This window comes from Oreochromis niloticus, linkage group LG17 (assembly GCF_001858045.2).
Source record: "Oreochromis niloticus isolate F11D_XX linkage group LG17, O_niloticus_UMD_NMBU, whole genome shotgun sequence".
In the NCBI taxonomy this organism is placed as follows: domain Eukaryota; kingdom Metazoa; phylum Chordata; class Actinopteri; order Cichliformes; family Cichlidae; genus Oreochromis; species Oreochromis niloticus.
Genome location: NC_031981.2, coordinates 26,674,027 through 26,698,888, shown reverse-complemented (window position 1 = coordinate 26,698,888; position 24,862 = coordinate 26,674,027). Strand labels below are relative to the sequence as shown.

Sequence of the window (24,862 nt, the reverse complement as noted above, 5' to 3'; positions counted from 1 at the left end):
ACAGTAAACAAGAGTCATTACTATCAACAGCAGCTAGAAGTCTCAGTTATTTGCTGGAACTAATGATTTAATCAGATTCCTTGTGTCATCCTTGCTCATGTTCAGGTGAAAAATGGTCTTTTGCTAATTTGCTAAATAAATTAATCAATAATCAAGTATACTTCTGACTAAAATCACCATTTAATAACGCTAGACTCTTGTTAACTACCATACAGTGCACATATTATTAGACCACGTTTAGCTTAAACTTCCCTAATTGAACTGTACTGGTAATTACCAATTCCAAATTTACAGTTTTACAACATAGGAGAAAAAAACATAAAGTACATTTTTATTTTTGATTAAGATGGTAAAATACAGTTATTTACCCTGAACTGCTGAACAGAAAAAATAGTTTTAGTCTTTGAATGTTGTGCTTTATTAAAAAGAAGTCAGGAAACATGTAACTTCTAGCTGCTTAAAGTGTTGCATGAAAAAAACGTTTCTGTTCCTAAAACAGTAGCTCAAGATACCAGAGTTATATTGGTGGGTCCATCACTTTGGTCCAGACCAAAAGAGCTCAAGTTTTCACATGACATTTTGTGTTTCAGTTCCTTTCCTGTTGCACTGTAAATTTGTTCATTTCATCAGTTTCAGCTCTTAGCGAGATATGCTAAACTTGGTTGGTAACCAATTGAGCGGCTGAACAAACTATGCATTGAAACTTTAGGATGATATTTTTTTTTTCCTTCAGCGTTTTCCTGTGCACTGTTTTGCTCTCACTTGAACAAAGCCTCTTCAGTTTACCATTAAACCATGCAAAACCTTTTCCAGATGGCACAAGCCCATGTGGGCACAACTGCCAAGCACCTCCACCCCTCCAACTCCAAATGCATGCACACACACACACACACACACACACACACACACACACACACACACACACACACACACACACACACACATATACACAGGCATACACACACTTTTCTGATCACAGTGAGTGATGGTTAGATGGCTCAGACTGTGAATGCGTGTACTGTATACCTTCTTACCTAGAACAAATATGAATTCTATTCAATAAAATAAAACCTGATCTGGAGATATTTTCCTGAGACTGCAGGGCCTGCTGAATAAATTAGGAAAGATACAGCGGGCTAATGTTTTATCTGACAAAGAAGAACTTTGTGTGGTGCATTATTAGCAGAGAAGGCTGAGCCTACGCACATACATAAACACAAGGATGCATGCAGCTCTGCTGGACAAACGGCATGCTGACCACAGGAATGCAGAGTGCAAGTATTCAATCCACACACACACACACACACACACACACACACACACACACACACACACACACACACACACACACACAGAGTGACTTAGGCTGGCACGTCTGGAGTTTCACAGTATGTTACAGTACAGCTGTTCACTGGGATCACAGACTGCAGCCTCTCAGAGAAACAATGGGGGAGGAAGACACCTGCTGCTACCCATACACCCAGTGAGGCTATGTATTATGAAGAAATAATAATGTCAAAAATAGTTTAGCTTAAGTAAGGTTCTTGTTCATTCCGGTAAATTTAAAAGTTTAGCCCTGACAGCAGAAACCTTCATTTTAATGAGAACAAGTCAAACCCCGAGTTAAAGCTTAATTTCTATATATAAATCTGCCAACGTGAGTTTTTGGATGATTTAAGCACTGGTTTCCTGTTTATAAACAACTCCAACTGTGAGTGTGCAACAGGAAGGCTGAAAATATGCTGCAGTCTTACAGATGGACTTTTTCTGTGCGTACACAGCATTTCTCAAACTTTTTTGCCTGTTTGATCGATACCTGACAGCATGCAGTAGAATTTTAATGATAAATAGCAAAATACTTACAATGACTTAAAAGACAAAAATGAAATCTGCATTTGTTTAGAAATCAACAGCAAATCTATTAAATAAGTTCAAAGTAACATTAGCATATGTAAGTACCAAACTTATTGTAGTTTACCAAAAATATTTACAATGGATGGTATATATGTGCAAAAACTACAGCAATTTTTAAAGCATATTGAACAAAGCACATGAATCCCCATTTCCATCTGCAAACTGATGATGTTTAGGTTGGGGGAATAAAAACTGCTGGCGCTAAATCTCCAGCTGAGGAGTATTCGTTCATTACAGAAGAAGGAACAACAATTACTACATCTCTAACAAGACGTCTGTCCTCTTAAACAAAGGCAGAAGGCATGATGGAAATATCTTTTCAGCTTGTTTAATATATTTCTGTGAAGAATCTCCACACAGATGTATTTTAAGTCAGGTTTTGCTAAGTTGGCTCTTGTTATGTTTTGCTTTTTATCTAAAAGCCAAATTTCAGTATATAGTTTCAGTATAGAGTATATTTCAACATCTTTTTAGAATATTTTCTTTAAATGCACGAACACAAGCTCAAAATCATCTGGTGGAATCAAGGAAAGTGGGAAACAACATAACTCTGGATATTTGGTATAGAGGTTTCTCACGTGATGCCATGCACACTGTTTGAGATTTGTCTAACATACTGGATGTGACACCACCACCGGTAACTGGGGAAAAATATGTATTCACCGAGTGGCTGGGAATGGTTCCTGGAAGTTGCTCACTCTCATTGGGAGAAATTGGTTGCTGTGCTAAAAACCTGCTAATCTTTGCTTCTGGTGCTAACAGATTTTAATGCTTGCCTATAATTTTTCATGTTTGTCTCCAAACAGTCACTAACTACTAGACGAGCGGTAGTAGCACTTGGGAAATGTAGAAGATTTGCCTTCAAGTTAAAAGTTAGCTAATGGGCTTCAAAAGATACTACTTTTACTTTGAAACCAAACATTGTCAATTTGCTGTTTGTTTTGCAGTTTTCACTACAGATCAGTGTTTGTAGACAAGTCAGTTTCTTCCCTTCAAATGACAACCACAGCAATGTGCCAGCAACCAAAGCAATCACATGGAAACCTCAATACACTGATTGGCTACAGCGTGGACTACCTGTCAGGGTATGGATACCCATTCATGGTCAGCCCACTCCTGTTTGCTAGATATGGGATAAGAGTTAGTCAAGCAAAGCTATAAGAGAATCAAGACCACTTTCACTTGGCTCACATATTGCATGGAGTGATGGCACCTCTACTAGATCTGGGCCAGAAATGATCCATAGCAATCTATACGTAAGCCTAAGCTGAACCGTACAACAACTGTCCTTAAACTGGGCCAGAATTAACTTTGACTGTCACGCACATCTGTTCCACATCCAATTCATCTGGCACATGTAAAACATTTGCTTCTGTTTTTCTTCCTTGATTTTCTAAACTGAACAATACAATTATGATTAAGTCTCCTTACTGCATGGGCAATTTAGCCAGGACCTAACCATCACTGAAGATGATAAGCTGCCAAAAGTATCTCCAAAAACAACTTTAAACAAATTTAGCCCATTTTTCTGCAGTTGGATCAACTGTTTGTCTGAGTGTGGGGAGAGAAGGGCATGCAGCTTTCTCCTTGGTATCACTTGGCCCTAAATCAGAATGCAATCAGCTGTCTGGTAAGGCCTTACTTGAAAAAAAAAAAAAACTCAATAACTTTGAGGTCCGGCAGTGTCTTCCTTCCTCCTCCTCCCATTCAGCTATTCAGAAACTTAGTGTCCAAGTTGTGGGGAGGACAAACTAGTAGGAGGTTGTATGTGAAACAGATTCCTTTGCTCTCTGTTAGTGTTCAGACTGACAGTTTTATCAACTCAGTAAAATGGCAAAAGAGAGGGAGTGAAGAATAACAACACTGTAAATAAAGTCCAGTAATCAAGACTGTGTTTGAAAGGACTAGACCATCGCTCAGGTTTTATTAGAGAATTGTCATGATGACAATGATTTTATGGACCACAGTCAGATTGAGTGCTATGGTTTCACTCATAATATGATGACATAACTATGCAAATCAATCATCACATGCTCATATTATTCAGTTTTAGCTCCCTCAAGATGAAGATGAATATCAGTATTCTTCATGTATCAGTAAAGCATGTAAACAACCCAGATATTTGATCAGTTCAAGTGAAATTCCTCAAACTTGACCCGTCTGGAGAAGTAATCATGGTTTTTTTTTTCCCCTGGTATTGGATCCACACATGTTGGTAGTTTTGAATAGCAGAGACCGATTTGGGAATTGTTTTTTTACCACTGCCGAGTTGCATTTGCAAACTTTTCATCTTCCTGGATTGCAGCCTTTCTAACACCGTAGTAGTAGAGACATGTAGTAGTATGATGGTAACTAAAAAGCAACTTGTCAATTGATTTTTTCTGTCTCAAATCACTGTAGGTCAAATAGGCATGGTGATAAGTCTAATACAGCCATTCATTCAGTTTAAATCAAATTAAATTCAAATTAATTTAAAACAAGTAAATAAAATGCTGCACTTTTTTTTAACCTGTCTGTGTGGAAATAATGGTTACAGCAAAATAATGAATAAAAAATAACTCGATGTAAGTCCTCTTCTGTGAGCATTTCTGCTGCTCCATAAGAGTCTATATGATTGTTTAGTTGTTCTGAAAGGTAAACCTTACTCTGTTCACCTCTGGCCATAAACTCCACCCTTGTGCAAATATCATGTCATATGGACTGCCTATAGATTCCATACTTCCTGCTTTGTCATATGGTTCCAAAGTGCAGATGTACTAAAAATGATTGCATCATCAGCATTTGCATGCTAGACAATGTATGCTCTGGTAAGTTTCACATAGCCAGAGCTTTAACACGGACCAGTTGTTGATTAATGGTTGGAGGAACAAAATCCTTGTTTCGGTTTTTCCATCTTGGTGCCTGTGTCCTGAACAGGCCCTCTGTCTGCTCTGTTGTCAAAAGTTTCCATCTTGTGGTTTGATTTTCTCCATCTTTGCCCTTGCTTTCCTGCACCACAGCAAAAGTCAAACATCTGCACAGTGTCTCTGAACAGCCTTTGTCAATAAATTTGTCGCATAGGGAAATGAAGCTTTTTTTTAAACTTCTCTAAACTCTGAACCTGTTATTGACACTGTGCAGCCACTTATGCTAACAACAACTATCTGCAGATTCCTTGATATTTTTGTCTAGTCCTGTTCTGTCTTCCTCCCTTCAGCCCCAACTGGTTGCAGCAAGTGGTCACTTTGGTGTTCGGTCATGGGACTCATCTGGTTGTTGGGGTTTTCTCTGTTTTCTCTGTATTGTTGTCCAGTCTTTACCTTACCATATAAAATGCTTTGATGTAACTGTTTTTGTGATTTGGCGCTATGTAAATACAACTGAACTGAAAATTTAAAAGAACAAACAAAAAACTTAGTGATTAGTGATAGTACTTAATTTTAGTGTGCAGTTGCTCTACTTTAACCTTTAACCTTAATTCTTACTACTTAATAGTGCCAAATTCTTTAGTGAATACCTTTTTTGGTGATTATTTAGAATTAATTAACTGAAAATAGTTAACTGTTATAGTTATTAGTATTTGAAAAAGCAACTAAACAGTAAAAGGGCTAAAGTCAGAATACTTGGCCATTTGAGGGCAGCAAAAACATATTCCGAATGCAACATCGACATATCAGTAAGAGTCCAGCCTTGTAGAGGAAACATCATGACACATCCACTTCACCATAAGACTCAACCATTTCTGTGGCCGTGGCTTTTATTTTGGCATGTCATGCAAGAGACTTTTGTAAGTTGCCAGTGGTAACAAAAAGAAAAGCACCCACCTCCCAAGCAGCGCATAAATGTTCCATGTGACATAGTTTTGGCAATGATGTCTGGATACTGGAGGAGACAGATTTCAAAAACTGAGACTGCTGCAGTAGTTGGAAAAGACCCTGTGCCAAAAACTTTGAAACCACTTTTTTCTCTTTTATCCTGACTACAGGGCAGTGTTGACATCATGCCAGCAATTACCAATGCAGCAACCATAACAGCATCATAACCATGGTCATAATTACCAATGCAATTACCAATGCATCAACCATAACAGCATCATAACAATCATCATAAAGAGATGACTCTGTTTATTTGTTAGTTTGTAGCTGTTCTTTCTCTGTGGTGTTGAGTTTTCATGTTTCTATTGAGACATTTCGTGCTTTTTGGTATTTTACTCTTGTCTGCAGTTTAAAGCAATTTAACATGTTGTAATGGAATTACACCTGTTCTTTGCCTACGCCTGACAGACTATCTGTCTCTTTACCCATAAATGTTGGACTGTTTTCATTAACCACAGGTGGGTATCAAAATAAAGGGAAAATAGTAATGCTTTTGACCTGTTTTATTTAGGGATCTGGTCATCATGCTGTTGGGGGCAGTTTCCTGTCTATCCTGAAGGGATATGTGAACCAAAACTGCACTACAAATCAACCCAAAGTTGTTCTGAGTGATCACCTTTATTCTGTGGCCAAGGTAGTGCTCTCTTTCACGATATACAATGCTCCCTGTTCATATAGGAAGAAAGACTGACTGAAAATCCAAATCATGTGAATGATGTGAAATCCAAATCACATGAATCATAAAACTGGATCTCAACCCAGTTGATTGCCTATGGGAGACTGTGAACCACTGTGTTTGGCAAAACTCTATACCAGTAAAATGATGGAAGAATAGTGTTCCATCTCTTCTCTACGGAGATGTGGAAAATCCAAGTCAAGACACACTGAAGCTGTTCTGGAGGCATATGGTACACTCAAGACCTGAACTCTTTCCACCATAAAGAAGTACCCTTAATGATCAGTTTTGGCACCTCTGTATATATAAATAAAGATTTTGTTTGATGATAATTAGAATAGTTTTTTCTAGGATAGCTGCATAGGTAGAGATCCCCCTCACTAACTTCTGATGTAAACTCAGTCATTTTGTTCTATAAGCTGGCCTGAAATATGGCAAAGAAAACACCCATTTCATAAAAGGGTTACTCCGAGTAGCCTTTCAAGGGGTGATTTTGATAACAAAGCAGGTGATTTTCTTTTAATGTGTCACTCTTCTCTAGTTATGTCTGTGCCTGACTATCCTTCTCTGCTGCAAAACTGGTAGACGGGTTATTTCCACTGCAGTGAAGAAGTCCTGGTGACCAGTTTTGTAAATTTGTATCTCATTTCCTTAAGCTTTTCATATATTTTTGCTTATCAAATGTCCAGAAATAGCAGTAAAATGCATCAAATTCAAAGGATGCACCATTTTGCAATTTCAGTTATCCAGTATTATAAAAATATCAAAAACACCAGCTGTACTTACTCCAAGTTCAAAACCTGACTTTAAAACTTAGAAATTAAAAGCAAGACAAAGATTGTTCCTGGAGGAAAAGTAAAATTTGCTGAAGTTTACTTGTGGCTTATTTTGTTGAGTGTGACATCCCGGGGGAATGCTAGGAGCAATAAGCACCCCAACAAAAATGAAAATCTTCAAACACTTTTCAGTTCAACCCAGGTCAGTAGGGCAGAAAAAAAGGGGGAAACGGGGCCTCCTTCGGTTAACCACCAATACATCAGCCTCCATGACTGCACAACACAGGCCATAATAGCCTTTAAAGGGATGACATCATGAGCACGGCAATGGAACAAACCACCTCACCATCCCACTGAGTGTGAGATGTCAGACGGGCTGCACGCTAAATCGTTTTTTCATGCACAAAAAGAGACAGAATGAGGGGTTTTTAAGGAGGGATGGGGGTGGCTGAAAAGGGAAAAATTCCAGAAAGTGTTGTAGAGACCTGGATTAGAGAGAAGAGAGGGGAAGTGTTTCTCTGCATGTGCGCCTCCTTAAAAATTCCACGAGGGACTGAGGGAGAGATAACGTTTCATAAACATGAGACAGAATATAAGGAAAACTGAAAGAATAAAAATAAAGAACACAAGGAAACCTGTTAAAAGCTCACCGATGTATCATGACTGTAGGTGGTTGCAGCCAGTGTGTACGCACACTTGTGAACAAAACTATTCAATCACACACAATCATTCAGGCTTTCTGGCATGTGTGTGTGTGCACGTACATACCAAGAGATGCAGTCATGACGGTGACACTCTCAGAAGTTGTCCTGCTGTTTGTAGGTTTCCTGTTTACCCCCAAACTTCCAGGATCTCCCCTTCCTGTTCCAAAACCTCTATCTCTTTCTACTACGCTCTGCCTCCCTGCGTGAATGAAAGCCTCCCTGTGACCAAGAATCTCCTCCTCCTCTCTCTCTCTCTCTCCCTTTTTTCACTTCTGTATGCAACAAAGCAATCTGAACTCAACTCACTGGAGGTTTCTTGTGTGTGTGTGTGTGTTCAGGGGCTGGATAGTTTCGCTGCCATGCCCAATTCCTTTCGTATCCCAGATGGAAAAATGAGCTCCCCTGTTTGTTCCTGGCGTGTTGTGACTCCGCACAACTTCTGGGTTTGTATGAAGGGAGGGACAGAAACAGAGAGGGAGGGAGAAAGAAGAGGTAGGGAATCCCCCACGCCCTCCCAACCCCCCACTCCCTCCCTCTTACTGACCACTGAGCATTGTTCCTGCTGGGCTACTGTGAGCACTTTCCCCCAATCAGAGTGGATACCAGAAGGGTCAGAGGTCACTTGTGGCCTTTTATGGACCATAGAGAGAGAGGAGGAGGTGGTGGGGTTTGAAGACTTTCTATGAGCTCTCTGTCAGGGCATGTGTGTCCACTCCCACCATCTGCTCACTACAAATGCAAAGGAAAAGGCATGCAGACACACTGACAGTGTCTCCTGCCATGTGTCTAGTCTTAGCACCTCGTAAATTACACCATAAAGCTCCTGATGAATTGAATTGTGTTTATTTTTTTTAGATGAAGCATGCACTGCATGCCTGGTTTTGACAGGAAATGAGATGGAATGGATTTTAGTTTTATCTTTATTGTTTGTTTTTTCTTTTTCCTTTTTTATTTGTAATTTGCATGCTAGTTTTACTGCTCAATTTTCTGTACACTTGAAGTTGACTTGAATTGCTGACTTCAATTATTCATCTACACACACCTTAAACACCATCAAAAAGAGTTATCGAGTGTTGTGTTAGCTCAGGCATGCCGCATAGTCACTCAAGCTCAGCCTGCAAGCCACTTTGAAACCCACCTCCCGCTGCTTTTTGGTGTTCCTGATTTCATCATTATCATATCTCTTATCAGTGATGCCTGCTCTGTTCTGTAATGGGATCTGGCTGTTGCTCTGCATGTGGAAGAATGTCGAGTTTTATGGCCAAATATAAATTACTTCAAATGAGAAAACAGTCTTCTTTTGACTATCAGACTCCAAGCTGAGATGCACTGGGACACCCCGAGTGTGACAAACTAAGCAAAGTACTTTAGTTGCTTTGTATATCCATCTTGTATATAAACATAACTTCGATGAGACACATGTGTAGTGAGTGAAATGATCACATTATTCATTATGCAAGCTATTTTGCATGACCCTGTGCATACTACAGCCTGTCAATTACTCTCAAAGCAAAGGCAACTTTCAGTCTTTTGTTGACATCTGGATCATAAAGAGTGTTTAAAAAAAATGTAAAAACTGCTGACAAAAAAAACATACTGCATGTCTACACAATGACAGTTAAAATATTTAGCTAAAGGCCCTTTAGCTGACTCCTATTCACTAAGCACAACAAAAGCAACCGTTTGAAGAGGTGTGCTCCCCTCTGTGCTATACCCTTTGACTTTCTCCTGACCTTTCACCCCTGAGGTTCAGAAAGTCAAGTGTCTATCTGAGCAAACCATCTGACTCTGTTAAACCTCAGCTCGTAACTACATCTACATTCCTTGGCTAAAGCCTGCTTCCGCTGGCTGAGACCTTCTGTATATATATCAGTGTTTATTTTGATTCATCCAAAAAGTACACACAGAAATTATCATTACATAACACTTGAATTTGAGCTTGCCATCATGAGGATATGAAAGTACACAAGTGCAGAGACCGCAGCAGAGTTCATCTCTGGGTTGATGATTGCCTGGTACTGTAATGTTGGCTTCCCAAAGGCTTAGATGTGGGAAAGTCTGCTGTCCATTTTAAAAATCAGTGTTGTTACTCAACAGACTTGAAGCATATAGCATGTGTGGGGTATCTCTGTTTTGGTAAGCAATCTCTATAGGCACTGATATAGTAACATATAAGCAATGCATTGACTGGTTAAAACACTTTTTATAACGACATCCCATATGTTATATGCAATGTTGGAATAAGTACCACCTAACTCTCAAATCAACCCTAGTTCTATCAAGTCGTTTTACCCTACTATTATTTCAGGGTGGGTAAGGTCCCCAACTTTATAGTTTCGGTTCAGCCTTATGATGCAGCAGCTCTTCTCTTTTGGCTATTTAGCTTTTAGAAAGAAAACTTTTGTTGTTTTTTGCTTTATATTATACTTTTAGATTTGGCTTTTGTGCTATTAGAGTGCTAGTAAATGCATTAAGTGTAACTGGCAAATTCTGTGACTGCTTTACCTGTTTAACAGGTTTTTTGAAAGTTTTGCCTTTTTTTTCTTCTTTTAAACACTATAGTTTGATCATTTTTATGGTTAGGTAAGACTTTCAAATTCATATTCTGGTTTATTATCTTTCTAACTCTATATTGCCTATGTGTAGCTGCTTTTTATCTTTGTATACTTTTGCTCAAGTGCTCACTGCCTTCTAACTCCAGAGATATAGAATGAATAATAGCATCTCAATAAACTCTTGGCAAAGAAGCAACATTTTAGCATACTAAAATGTACACTATAATTCTATGAGCCTCATAAAAATACCAGCACATATGACACACGAGGATCTGTTGTGAATACCTTGGTAGTCGTAACTGGAGCGTTAGTGTGTCTGACTCGGTGCACCGTTGTTTTTTAGCTGCCTGATGCTGTCCACAGCAGTAGCCTAAGGTCAGACTGTGATTACAGTAATGACTGTAAACATTAAAAAAATATTTCAAATGAGGTACGTCACTGTTTTGTCCAGACAAGGCAAACTGTTTCCCAGACTGCAGTTTAATTTTAATGTGGGTAACAGGAAACTGTTGTCTGACCCCCGAGCAAAAGATATTTGGTGTTGTTTGTTAATTCATCCATGCTGTAATAGGGCGGCCCTTAGCGGCTGGAAACACAGTGAGTTGGACGAAGGCAAGTGCAGTGGAACAAAAGTATTTATTTGCCATACAGCTCTCCTTACAACAATTAACTCCGAGCTTCTTCACAGCACAATATATCCCTCTCTAATGACAACCAGCAGCCTTAAATATGTTCAGCTGTCACAGACTAAACCATTATTCCACTCTTAGGTAAATTCTTAAATCCCAACCTTCCACCACAGTATACAATATATCAATTAGGATAAATAAATACATAAATACATTTCACATTTTCATATTAATAAATATTTCACACTTTAATTCTACACCAAACCCAATATTATAAAAACCCAGAAACCCAAGCACAAAAAGATTCACCACACTCTCTTTACCAATGGTCTCTCCCGGAACCTTTAAATGGTGTCTGGACCCCCGGGGAAACATTTGCCCAAACACCCTGAAGAGGACACAGGCAAGCAAGGTGAGTAATCATTATCTTACAAACACTTATTTGCGCCACTTTTCTTCCTAGATTTCACACACACATTTGCATTAGTTTTCCTTACTGGTAAACCTTAATCACAATCTCAATCACCATTCTTTTCTCCTGACAGACAACCACCACATTCCTTGATGAGGAGCAGCTGTGCAGGATCTGAATCAAGGCTACCAACTGATTTTAAAATTCCCAATAAATAATCAATAAATATTTAAACTTCTTGTGTGCAAATGTTTTACTGTGCAAATCCATGCCTAAAGTGCAATGCTAAATAAAGTGCTTGATAAGGTGCTTTTAATAAAGTGAAAAGTGTGCTCTAAAGTGCTATACAGAGAATATAATACAAATAAATGTAGTAAGGGAGTCCTCTTCCTTACATTTCCTCCTCCCTCTCCTAAGCGCGAAGTGCTTTAGTCCTCTGTCATCCTAGACAAACAGTCAGCAACCACATTTGACTTCCCTGGCCTATACTGGACCGTAAAGTCATAAGGCTGCAGAGACAGGTACCATCCTGCAATGCGGGCATTCGCATCCCTCATGCGGTTCAACCACTGGAGGGCACGATGATCCGTCTCTAGAGTGAAGTGACGTCCCAGAAGATAATACCTCAAGGCCTCGATAGCCCATTTCATGGCCAAGCACTCTTTCTCCACCGTCGAATACCTCATCTCCCTGTCGAGTAGTTTCCGACTCAGAAACACCACAGGCCGTCTTTCACCATCCACCTCTTGCTGAAGGACAGCCCCAAGGCCAACTCCCGAAGCATCAGTTTGCAAGATGAATGGCTTGTTGAAGTCTGGGCTGTGTAGAACTGGATGTATGCAAACTGCTTCTTTGAGGTCTCTGAATGCTTGCTCACAGTCCTCTGTCCAACGCACTTTGTTGGGGGCTGAGCCTTTTGTGAGATTATTCAGTGCAGTGGATCGCTCTGCAAAAGAAGGTATGAATTTCCTGTACCAGCCTACTAGACCAAGAAAACCTCTCACCTTCCTTTTTGTTGTCGGAACTGGGAAGGACTGAATTGCTTCAATCTTTCCAACCTGCGGCTTTATCTTCCCAGAGCCAACCACAAAGCCCAAGTACTCCACTTCTCTCTTGGCTATGGAGCACTTCTTGGGGTTAATAGTCAGTCCAGCCATTCTGATGGAGTGTAGCACCTTCTGTAGGTGAGTAACATGCTCGTCCCAGGACTGGCTGTACACCACCACGTCATCCAGATATGCTGCAGAGAATGCTGACACATCTCTCAGTACATGGTCCATTAATCGTTGGAATGTCGCTGGTGCACCTTGAAGCCCAAATGGCATGACTTTAAATTGGTACATACCAAAAGGAGTTTTGAAGGCTGTCAGCTCTTTCGCTTCTGGTGCCAAAGCCACTTGCCAGTATCCTTTACACAGATCGAGTGTCGTAATGTACGTTGCTGATCCAACTCTCTCCAACAGGTCATCCACCCTGGGCATTGGGTAGGGATCAAACTTGGATACTGCATTCAAATATCTGAAATCAATACAGAATCTCAGGGTGTCATCTTTCTTTGGTACCAAAACAATTGGGCTGCACCACTCACTACTTGACACCTCAATGATTCCCAGATCCAACATGAGTTTTATTTCTTTCTGCAGCACTGGCACCAACCGTTCTGGAATTCTGTAGGTCTTTTGTCGAACGGGTGCATCCTCCTTCACCCGTATTTTGTGCTGAACCAGTGATGTGAAGCCTGGTGTTTCTCGAAAGAGCTGTTGGTCCACAAGTGGTTTAATATCAGCCTGCTCAGTATGAGACAAATGAGAAAGGTCAACTGAAGCACAAACTTGAATGTTAGTTGGAAAGAACTTCTCAGTCACCTCCTCATCCTTAACTGAACGCACCAGTAACTGATGGACCGGCTCTTGTCGGCTGTGGAATTCCTTCAACAAGTTCACATGAAATGTCTGATATTTTTTAACTCTTTCTGGCATATTCAGTTCATAAGTGACTTTACTCACTTGTCTGACGATCTCATATGGTCCATGCCATTTTGTCAGCAGCTTGTTATCGCTGGTGGGGAGCAATAACAGTACTTTCTGACCTGGAAGGAAGACCCTATCCCTGGCCTTCTGATCATACCATGTCTTTTGATGTTTTTGTGCAGCTTTCATATTGTCTTGCACCAATGATGCCATTTTCTCCAACCTCTCTCTCATGGTGATGACGTAGGCTGCGATGTTTTCGCCCTCTGCTTTGGGGTCCTCCAGCAGTCCTTAAGCAGATCCAGGGGGCCTCTCACTTGGCGGCCATACAAAAGTTCAAAAGGCGAAAAGCCAGTGGAAACCTGCGGGACCTCCCGGTAGGCGAACAGAAGGTATGGCAGCCATTGATCCCAGTCAGCACCTGTGTCAGAGACAAACTTGCGCAGCATACTTTTGAGAGTCTGGTTGTATCTCTCCACTAGCCCGTCCGTTTGGGGGTGATAAGGGGTGGTCTTAAGTCCCTTTATCCCTAACAGCGTATAAACCTGCTGCAACAACTTGGATAGAAAGTTCGTTCCACAATCTGTCAGAATTTCTCTTGGTATGCCTACCCTAGAGAAAAGCTGCAGCAGACAATTAGCAATGTGACGGGCTTTAATTGATCTGAGTGGGAAGGCCTCAGGAAACCGTGTTGCATAATCACATATGACTAATATGTAGCGATGACCTGTGGAGCTCCTCTCTAAAGGGCCCACAATATCCATGCCTAGCCTCTCAAATGGTGTTTCAATAATTGGCAGTGGTTGCAACTGGGCTCGTGCTACTCCTTTGCCTGAGGTCAACTGACATTTTTCACAGGAACGGCAAAACTCAGAAACCTGGACATACATCCCTGGCCAAACAAAACGGCTGCTGATCCTATTCAATGTTTTGTGAAAAGCCATATGACCTGCCCATGGAATTGAATGACCCAAATCCATAACTTTGTTTCTGAACTGTTGTGGGAGTGCTACAGCTTCGCATATCCCCTTTCTCTGGTACAAGATGCCTCCTTTAATTAGGTAAACAGTATCTGCAAGACAGCTTACCTGACCTTGACTAGCCCCCTCTACCTCTGTTACCTTCTCAAACCAGGGTTTTAGAGTAGGGTCGCTTCTTTGGAGTGCACCTAAATCTGAGGGAACATCAAACTCAAGCTGGTTATTTGGCTTAGGAAACAATGCTGTACCTTTTTCCTCTGAGCCTTTGAACTTTTCTCTTCTTTTCTGAGCCCTAGACTTTCTAATCTTCCCTGGCTCTGTTTTGAGAGACTCCTCAAAAAAGGGTAGCTCTTGCATCATTTCCTTTGCACTTTGTGCTCTTGTGACTACATGACAGGGTTTAAATGGTTCAACTGTCATATCTAGAGGAAGTGAGCCTCCAGATTCATCACCTAGAATGTCTTTCTCAGCACTCATTTGAGGGTCATAATCTGACTGATGTATTAGATCAAAGAGAGTGGGGATGTCATTACCAAGTATCACTGAATATGGCAAACTGGGAACCACAGCTACCACTAACAAGTAGGTTTGACCTCCCACTGTCAGGTAAACCTCAGCAGTAGGGTACCTGTGTTCATCTCCATGCACACAACTTATTGTAGCCCCAACCCCACTTAGCTTTTCTCCTGAAATTATGCTAGAGTGTACAAGAGTTTGGAAGCACCCAGAGTCAAGCAAAGCTTCCTCTTTGCGCCCATTAATTAAAACAGGGACAGTACAAGCTTTCTTTCCTACTGGCTCTGTGGCTGGTCTTGGAACTGCACACAAAAGAGATGGTTTTGACTTAAGGGCAGGGCAAAATTGTTGTGTATGGCCAAAGTTATGACAGTGATAACATTTAATATCCTGAACTGAAGACTTAAAGGATTTCTTCACATTGTGAGGTCTATGGGAAGGGAACTGTCTAGAACTAGAAAGATTTCTAGCCTGAACTTGACCAGAACCCTGTTCACCCCCAATGGACTTACTTGGTTGGGCGTAGTGGGTGTCCCGGCTGAAGTAGGTGCTCTTGCTTCCTTTTCTGGCTGAAGTGAAAACCTCTGCGAGGCTAGCTGCTTCCTTTGCCGTCTTCGGGTCATGCTCACGTATCCAGATTTCCAGCTCTGGGTTAACCATTCTTAAAAACTGCTCCAGAATTATCTGCTCAGATATTTCTTCTACAGTTGATTTTTCAGGTTTAATCCATCTTGAAAACAGGTCTTTCAATCTTACATAAAGTTCACGTGGCGTCTCACCTGGTTCAACTTTCATAGATCTGAAGCGGCATCTGTAGGTGTCAGCAGTGATCTCATATTTTGCCAGAATTGCCTCTTTCACTTTATCATAGTTCTCAGAGTCTGTTACATCCATAAGAATGTAGGCTGTGCGGGCTTTACCTGTCAACAGGGGAACCAGACGAATAGCCCACTCATCTCTGGGCCATCGACACACATTTGCCATTCTTTCAAATGTAGTCAGAAAATGTTCAATGTCATCTTCTGGTGACAGAGGAAAAAGTTTTGGTTCAATTAAAGACCTGGACCCACTGGCCACTGGAATGTCTTCACCATTGAATCCATGTTCTTGTTCTTCAGATGTTATAGGGGGCGCTGGCGCCTCTGGTGGATCAGGCTTATCAATTACAGCATTAACTTGTAGCTGGATTTGCTGAAATTGATGCTGCATGCTTTTCCACCTTTGCTCCTGACGTGACAAATCCTTATCCCACTTCTGACACCACTTGTAATAGGGCGGCCCTTAGCGGCTGGAAACACAGTGAGTTGGACGAAGGCAAGTGCAGTGGAACAAAAGTATTTATTTGCCATACAGCTCTCCTTACAACAATTAACTCCGAGCTTCTTCACAGCACAATATATCCCTCTCTAATGACAACCAGCAGCCTTAAATATGTTCAGCTGTCACAGACTAAACCATTATTCCACTCTTAGGTAAATTCTTAAATCCCAACCTTCCACCACAGTATACAATATATCAATTAGGATAAATAAATACATAAATACATTTCACATTTTCATATTAATAAATATTTCACACTTTAATTCTACACCAAACCCAATATTATAAAAACCCAGAAACCCAAGCACAAAAAGATTCACCACACTCTCTTTACCAATGGTCTCTCCCGGAACCTTTAAATGGTGTCTGGACCCCCGGGGAAACATTTGCCCAAACACCCTGAAGAGGACACAGGCAAGCAAGGTGAGTAATCATTATCTTACAAACACTTATTTGCGCCACTTTTCTTCCTAGATTTCACACACACATTTGCATTAGTTTTCCTTACTGGTAAACCTTAATCACAATCTCAATCACCATTCTTTTCTCCTGACAGACAACCACCACATTCCTTGATGAGGAGCAGCTGTGCAGGATCTGAATCAAGGCTACCAACTGATTTTAAAATTCCCAATAAATAATCAATAAATATTTAAACTTCTTGTGTGCAAATGTTTTACTGTGCAAATCCATGCCTAAAGTGCAATGCTAAATAAAGTGCTTGATAAGGTGCTTTTAATAAAGTGAAAAGTGTGCTCTAAAGTGCTATACAGAGAATATAATACAAATAAATGTAGTAAGGGAGTCCTCTTCCTTACACATGCACTAAAGAAAAAAAGCCTTTTTTTTACATAACTGATGATTACTCTTTCAGCAGCTATTACTCCATCCTGCTGCCACTGCTCTGAAAAACGTGTTTACAGGCAGACCCGCTGTTTGAAAGCTCAAACTAATCTGCCTGCAATACAGTGCAAAATGCCACCATAAATATCACTTTAATCACTGTCTCTATAATAGGATATCACCATTGCAACCAGTGTTCCAAACCGCCTCTGGCATTGCCATCAGCACAGGAACTGTGCACCAGGAGCTTCACCCTAACCCTTCACAGCATAGTTTTGAATAGCAGAGCAACTCCTGTACATATAATGTGCGGTTGGCCCTGAGACAACATCACCATGTTGCCCTAGTATGATGAAATGCTCATTTTTACTGATTTCTGACAGCACAATAAATTCCTCCAGCAGCTATGTGGTACACATCTCCTCAAGCAGGATGTCCCAACAACAAAAGACCCTCCCCTCTCCCCCTGTCCCCTCCCAGAACAGGACATGAGTGGACATCCTGCCAGCAGTGGTCTCTTCCTCTGTTACCGAGAAACTATTATTAGCGGATATCCAGCATCAACTATCCTGCATGACAAGATATCCAAATCCTTTTGGTTTAAATAATATAAAGACATAGATGAAAATAATGAAGACAAAGGTCTAGAAATCAGCCATATATCTACCTTGACCACACACAAATGACCAAAAACAAAAGCCGTGCCCGCATATGCAGCCAATAGCAACAAAGCATAGGGTAGGTATGTGTATGAGTGTGTGTTTTTGGTATCCTATGCCAGAAGGACATTCCAGCCAACTCTTGAACCTTGTCCAACAGCAATCAGGAGCTCAAGTGTTTGGATTTAGTGCTTTTGTCAGTAACACACTCATCTATGTTTTTGGTCTCTCACACACTCCTGGCAAAATGTACCTTGTGTCAAGCTGTGTTGGTCAAAGTGCCTGCCTGTCCTGAGCTGGGAAAACTCTGAGAAATGTTTCACTGGAAAGAGAAGGAGAACACTGATAAGACTTCCTAATGCGAACACACCCACGAGCACAAGTGTTCATTCTGACATTATCTCTTACCATAAGGCGTTGGAGGAGACACTGGGAAGGCTGGAGTGGGAGGGACGATGTCAGGGCTAACTGTCCGTCCTTGATAGTCCACACTGTTGGATTTATAGAGATGTCCGTGCTTTTTAAAAAGAAAGAAGTAAGAAAGAGGTATGAAAAAGGGGAGAAAAGTAAAAAGCCCATTTTTTCCCCCAAAGTCTTAAAAGGTGACAAGACACACACACAAGCAGACACCAGTCTTGTGATCTGTGTGTGGCTGCAGCCTGTGTTTTGGTGTAAACACTTGGGCCATTCATTCCACCCAGCTGTAAGACTGAGTGCAAAACTAAAAGACTGATAGTAAAGATAAAAATAACAGCAAAGACAAAGAAACATCAACATTAAGATGTAGACAATGTTGCACAATCAGGATCTCTTTATCTCCTTCTCTGTAACAAAATTGAAAGTGCTACATCTAGTTTTCTTGATGTAATTGAGTAAGGCCCTGTCCACATGGGTATTTTGGCCGTTCCCTAGTGACGAATGAAACATGTACTTTTGGAAAGAGGGCATTCATCCGTTTCATGCGGTTTCATGCGGTTGCCAGCAGGTAGCATAACAACAGCAGTCACTGGAATAACCCCAGATGTGCTTGTAAAAGAATGGGATGAGTTTGACTACTGATTGGGCATACGCCTTGCATTCAGAAGGAGACACATTGACTACTTTTACTCAGGCATCCATTTTAAAATTTATAGCATGTTTCTAGGGTGATTACTTCAAAGAATGTAGCCTTTTGAAAGCGGATGATTGGTTGTTTTTTTTTACACCCTGTTTATGTTCAAACTTTAATAACTTTTAATTTCCCATGCAATGCTAGCTTTATAGCCAATTTGCTCATGCTTTTAGCTTACCCCTGCTTGACTTTCTGACCTACTGTATTAGATTTGCTGATTCTCTAGCACTGCTTATATTTTCTTTGTGTTGTTTCAAATTAGCCGATGATCATTTGCTGCTCTTTGCTTAGTTCCATTGGTGATATTTTAGCTTTGCATATTACATTCATAGTAATGTGGTATACGAATGTGATGTTACCTTTGTGTCACACTAGCTGATGCTATAGCTCAAATATTTTAGCTCCATTCTTGATAGTTTATCAGTTTTATTTAATGCTACATTTCTAATAACCCACTTACCATAGCTTACATCTCATTTCAGATTAAGCTCCTTAACTGAGGCTAGATCGTTGGCAGGTTTGCTGTGCTGTTATTTTATGTGTTATTTTATGTATTAAGGTTTAAATAAAATTGTTTTTACAGATATATCCCAGTATGTAGTATATATTTTACTAAAGTCAAACCTAAAAAGTGTGTTTACCTGAGAGGGCGAGGAGGGACTGTAGCCTGGCGAACTCCTTAGGCTCTGATGTCCACCCTCTCTCCATGCTGGACTATGATGACCAGCGTAATTTGTAACATCAGTGACCTGCTTCTGTTGTATCCAACCTGATTGGAAAGCAAAGTGATAAAGAGGGTTGAGGTTGGGGAGGGCAGGGGTGTGTGAGGAAGAAAGGGAGAGAACAGACAGTCAGATTATGATCTGAAATGCAGTCAACCACACATTCAAATTCAGTCATGCCTTTTTCTTTTCCATTACATATGCATAAAGTTTTTTCTATTCTAATACAAACAACACTGAACAGTAGTTGCACTTTATTCTGACCGGTTGAAAATTAAGAAAGAAAAGCTGATGACGGTGATTCTTCTTTGACGTGTTGCCTCTGACAAAAAGCTTCTATTAGTATACATGTATCAGGAAAGCAGGGAGACTATCATAAGGGCAGAGCTTATATGACTAAGCAAGACTTCACTGTGACCAGATGGTGGAACATCGGGGCGGCTTGTCTGGAAAACATCTGCTGAAACAATCAGTTGTTCTCTTTTCAGATATGAGTGGATAGCCCCCTGAGCTGGATCTTATCTAACATCAGAAATACTTCAATGATGTTTCTCAGGAAGTACAACATTTGTTGTATGGAACTATGAAGAGAGTGTAGTTGATAGCTAAAGATTCAAAAAGAACCAAAAGTCAACCTTTCGAATAGGAAGTATGAGATCCCTACAATATTACTGTAACTTAAATCATCCTAAGAGCCTGCAACAGTTAGCTTAGTATTGACCTCGCTGAGTGCACACAGCTTAGAAAAACAACTAGATACGTCCTGAGCTGACTAACCAAATGTAGACTGTATGAAGCCTCTCACCATCGGCTTATTGCTTAGCACATTCCCCTTTCCTTATGGTTAACCTTGCAGTTCCAGAAATCAGATCACTTTAAGAAACAACAACATCCAACCTACGCACATCTGGATGGAGCAAAAAGGCAGCACTGCTTGGTTCTTTCAATGAACAGCTTTAAAGTCTTACAAAGTATTAGTCTTGCAAAACCAGATCTAACGCCACAGCTTTGTTCACAATGGCAGTGCTTGCCTCCCCATGTGCAAAACTCATCAGCAACCCACGCCACCAACCAATCATTCACTAGGTTCTTCTGTCATGTGTTGTAATAGAGGATTGTATCCCTGTTTTTTGTTTTTTAAATAAAATATTGTAACTACAAATCAGTTACCCAAATTTGTTGACAGATATTTAAAGTCAAAGTGGTAGTGCCACAAACTGACATTCGTGGAGTGTCTACATTAAAGAACACAAAAAGTTAAAAAAAAAAGTAAGAAACAATTCCCGAGTTGGAAAAACAAAGTGAATGGTGATAACTTTTGGTTGCAAAAGGACAAAGTCTAAGTCTCTGTCTTGACCTCTGTAAACACTTTTCCTGATGAGTTTGAGGGCTCAGACACTCATTTCGGGTCATTGTCCTAGTGAGTCAATTCCCATAGGTTCCCATATTAAAATGCAACATTTAGAAGCATTAAAAAGCAACATCTACAGCTAAAGAAAGGAAAAAGAAGGATCATGGTTGTTTTCACTGAAACAGGCACTGTTAAAGTTAAATTCTACAATTTTTATCTTTATATTTATATGTTTACAGTTTACAGCACTGCCTGCAGCTTGCTAACAGTGCTTAGTAACACTAGAACACACTGAGTACACTCCTTCCTCTCACCACAGCATGATCACTTCTAGGTACGAAAAACAGCAGCAGAACACTGACATTGAGTCCAGAAATCAGTGTTTTATGCTGTGGAGATTACATCAGTAGATTACACACAGTTCTATATGTTTCAACCAAAGAAGAAAAATATTTTTACATGCAATTGTGGCCACAAAGTAAAGGCGGATTTTTTTAAAACGGCAAATATTTTGGGATTATTGTAAGTTATAAAACAGTCTTACTCAACAGCAATCACCAAAACCACACCATAACACAGCAACCACAGACTGATGAGTCATAATACAGATATACTGTACATGAGATCACCCTCAGTTGTGGATTCATGTATAAACAGTGACAAGGAACACTGTGAGCTCAGCTTTCACTGTGAGCATTCATCATCTCAGAATCACATGAAAGCAAAGCTAAAGTGGACCAACTGAAACTAATCCAGTTACTGTCTGTCACACACCAGCGGGGCTGCCGAGGGAGCAGTGTCGAGTATCACTTCGTGCCCACCGTGTTTGTGAGAGGGCTATTCTCTTCTGAAGATGATGAGAGGGAGAAGGACAGCAAAGTGTTGTGTCGCAACTTCAAAAGCATTCCTGATTGCTCACAAGTTCCTACCTCGAAACATTTCCACAGTAATTAAGCAAGTGAAGTGTTAGTTACTGTTCAAAATATGCTCTTGAGAAAGATCAACCTCCAGCCTACTGATATACTTTATCAGCTACAAACACACGTTTTAAGTAGAGCTGATATGAACGCTTTAGGAGCTGTCAACCTTGCAAGCTCTCAAGTGTTGGGGTGGTCTTACATGAGCCACTGGTGGATGATAACATCACTTGTACACTTAAAACCCACTCACCACAGAAAGAAAATGACTACCAACTCAGTGTTTAGCCAGTGATTGCATTGAATTATTTCCCATTCAGTGACTGATTGCAAGTAATTGCGGCAACCATCTGCTCACCTAGCGGTCGAGGGTGTTGCACGTTCAACCTCTGTGCAACCACTTTCAATTGCGTTACACAAAGATTTTAGAGTTAAGCATGCCAGATATAAACAACCCAATCAAAACTTACATCAAGTAGTCTGCTGAGTTAACCTGTGGGGATAGGGCCACATCAAAGTCTGTAACTATTTAACAACAAGTAAATCAGTAAACCTTAGTCCTAAATCTGCAATAAGACTAAACTGTCTGCTAACAAATGTATAATATCTTAACTTTATCCAAGAGCATCTGATTTCCCGACTGAATTTTGATAAAATTAAATTATGAAAAAGGATTGTTTTGATTCCTTTCACTGGCAAGAGGTCCAGTATGTCTGTTACCACACATACCTTATTTATGTAACCTTTTATTTCTGCCTCTGTATATTTCCATTCAAAATAAGACAGACTGGAGGGCAAACACATCATTGCATAGCAAGCAGTGAGGGCCTGATTTTACACTGCTTACATAGTAAGAGTATGTAAGGCTGTTTACTCAAATGCTTCCTCCTTCTCAGGAAATACACTTACAAACATACCTTCTGTAAGAAATGCAGATGTAGCTCACAACCAAAGAGTGCATCGGCCCTGCAGGCAGGGTTATACAAGCTTCCATGTGTTCAGACTGAACTGAGCTTAACGATATATAAAATACAAGTTTCATCTGTCCACAAGTAATTGGCACAGGTGTGTTTTTTTCCTACAGTGGTATGAATGTGTACCGTATTTGCTACATCTGGTTTTTTTAAAATTGTTTTTGTCCATCATTCTGATGTCCATCATTTGTCCTCTAATTGCCAAGAATCTGGAGAACAATTTTATAAAATCACCTATTCTAATCAGGTTAGATGTTAAGGTTAAAGTCAACGCTGATGCTAATCAATATTTAGTATTCGCCACACTTCCATGTGTACAATAAGTGGAATTTCCATTTATTTGCTTACAGAATGTATTAAACTTAATCTTAAGGGGAACATAGTTACAACTGTGTGGTGGTCTTTCACTCCAACACACAAATTTCAACCTCTAAAAATTTGATTGATGTAATACGTGTAATAGCTGATGTGCCATGCATTGTGTTTGCTTTTACCTGACTGATGAGTTCTTCCCTTGTGGCTGAGGCCATTGCTGTGTAGGGAAGCAGAGCGAGTTAAAGGGGAACAGCAGGTAGGAACAGGAACAAAGGTGGGATCCAAATCCAGAATCAGCTGATTGAGCTGCTCTATGGACTCATCAATGTCTGTGGATAAGGACGCTAGTTCCTCTTCTTGACAAGATGACATTTGTGTGGTATTAGCAGAGTGTATGTTCTGTGTTCTATCTGTGATATGTGCATCATTCTCATGCACCAGCCCTCTCTGCACTGCTTCCCTGCTGCTGAGTCCTCGAGGTGGAGTGTCTGGAGCAGCCAGAGATGAAGCCAGAGGTGGTGGCCTCCCTTTCTTCATCCTGCTCGACTTCCCATCCCCATCAACTGTAATGAAGTTATCACTGACAGCAGCCTTTTGTTGCTGCTGTACCCAGGAGTGCGTCAAGTACTCACTTTGGGCTAGATTCTGAGTTTTGGGCAGATTTTCGGACGAGAGGGAGCAAATACTACTTGAGCTCGGAATGTCTAGAGTAGGAACTGCACCACTGTCTGCTTCATCCTCATCATCCAATATGTCAGTCTCCCTCTCGCTGGACGAAGCCTCTCCATTGATTGTGTGTCCCAATCCAGACTCATCTCTAGCTATCTCCTCCTTTCTTCCACTAATTGAAGCCAGCTCAGTCATGACTTCCTGAAGAGGCTGAGGAAGCTCAAAGTCCACCTCAGAGACCAGCTTCCCTGCTTGGGTGCACTTCTCCTGGTTGGCTTCTCTCTTCAGTCTGGCTCCAGTCAGCCCCTGTGAGGCAACAGACAAGCCTGAATCACTGCTGGCAGACGGAGCTCGGTCACTGCAACTACGACTGTGGGTAGTTAAAGGGAATGAAGCTCCTTCCTCACTGCTCGTCTTCCTCTCTCTGCCACTCAAAACAATGTTTCCAGGGTCCAGGGCATGGGGGGGAGCTGTGGGTACATAAAACAGAATTATGCCATCAATTTTTTAAGTAAAATAAAATAGAAAGTAGTTTAGTCAGAGATAATATGGCATTCATATTTCTGATTTTTTTATGCCACTGGAGTTCTTAACGTTTAACTGCCATTACAGGAGAGTACAACAGACAACTGGCTAATTACCTCTTTTGAAGCAGATTTTTTTTCTTAAAAAAAACCAAATTGCTAAACTGTATTACGTCAGCAGCACACAGATGAGATGTTTCAGTGTAAAATGGTCAAAGCTGCAATCGGAAAACTGTATTTAAAGCTGAAAACAGCACTTTGTAATTGAACATATTCCTGCTACCTGGGATTCTGTGCCTGCACAACTACTGTACATGATTCATTACGCCAGACACACTCCATGGAGATAACACAGAGCCCCTTTGTGTTTGCTGGTAGATGTGTCACACAAAGGACGTGTCTTTCATAGACGTCTACCTTGGGTCAGATACAACCGATAGCATGGTCACGCACACAGCTTTTCTATCCTTT

General features: G+C 40.7%; 1 protein-coding gene and 1 long non-coding RNA gene across 5 annotated transcripts in view; one reads left to right on the top strand and one right to left on the bottom strand.

The window, feature by feature from the left end:
- Positions 1-24,862, bottom strand: part of LOC100700685 (tensin-3) — a 61,907-nt gene that overhangs the window by 15,854 nt on the left and 21,191 nt on the right. For 3 of the 4 annotated variants that reach the window (XM_025899939.1, XM_005462035.4, XM_025899940.1), the window contains 4 exons: positions 23,378-24,337; positions 19,561-19,688; positions 18,217-18,325; positions 18,062-18,130 (listed from right to left, as the gene is read on the bottom strand). In XM_025899939.1, the coding sequence (XP_025755724.1) occupies positions 18,062-18,130; positions 18,217-18,325; positions 19,561-19,688; positions 23,378-24,337 (1,266 nt within the window). The remainder of the gene's footprint in view (positions 1-18,061; positions 18,131-18,216; positions 18,326-19,560; positions 19,689-23,377; positions 24,338-24,862) is intronic. The other variant, XM_019346771.2, reaches the window with a different exon arrangement.
- LOC112842712 (uncharacterized) lies at positions 13,778-17,821 on the top strand. The gene is made up of 2 exons (XR_003214688.1): positions 13,778-16,729; positions 16,863-17,821. It is a non-coding gene; the product is annotated as an uncharacterized LOC112842712 (long non-coding RNA).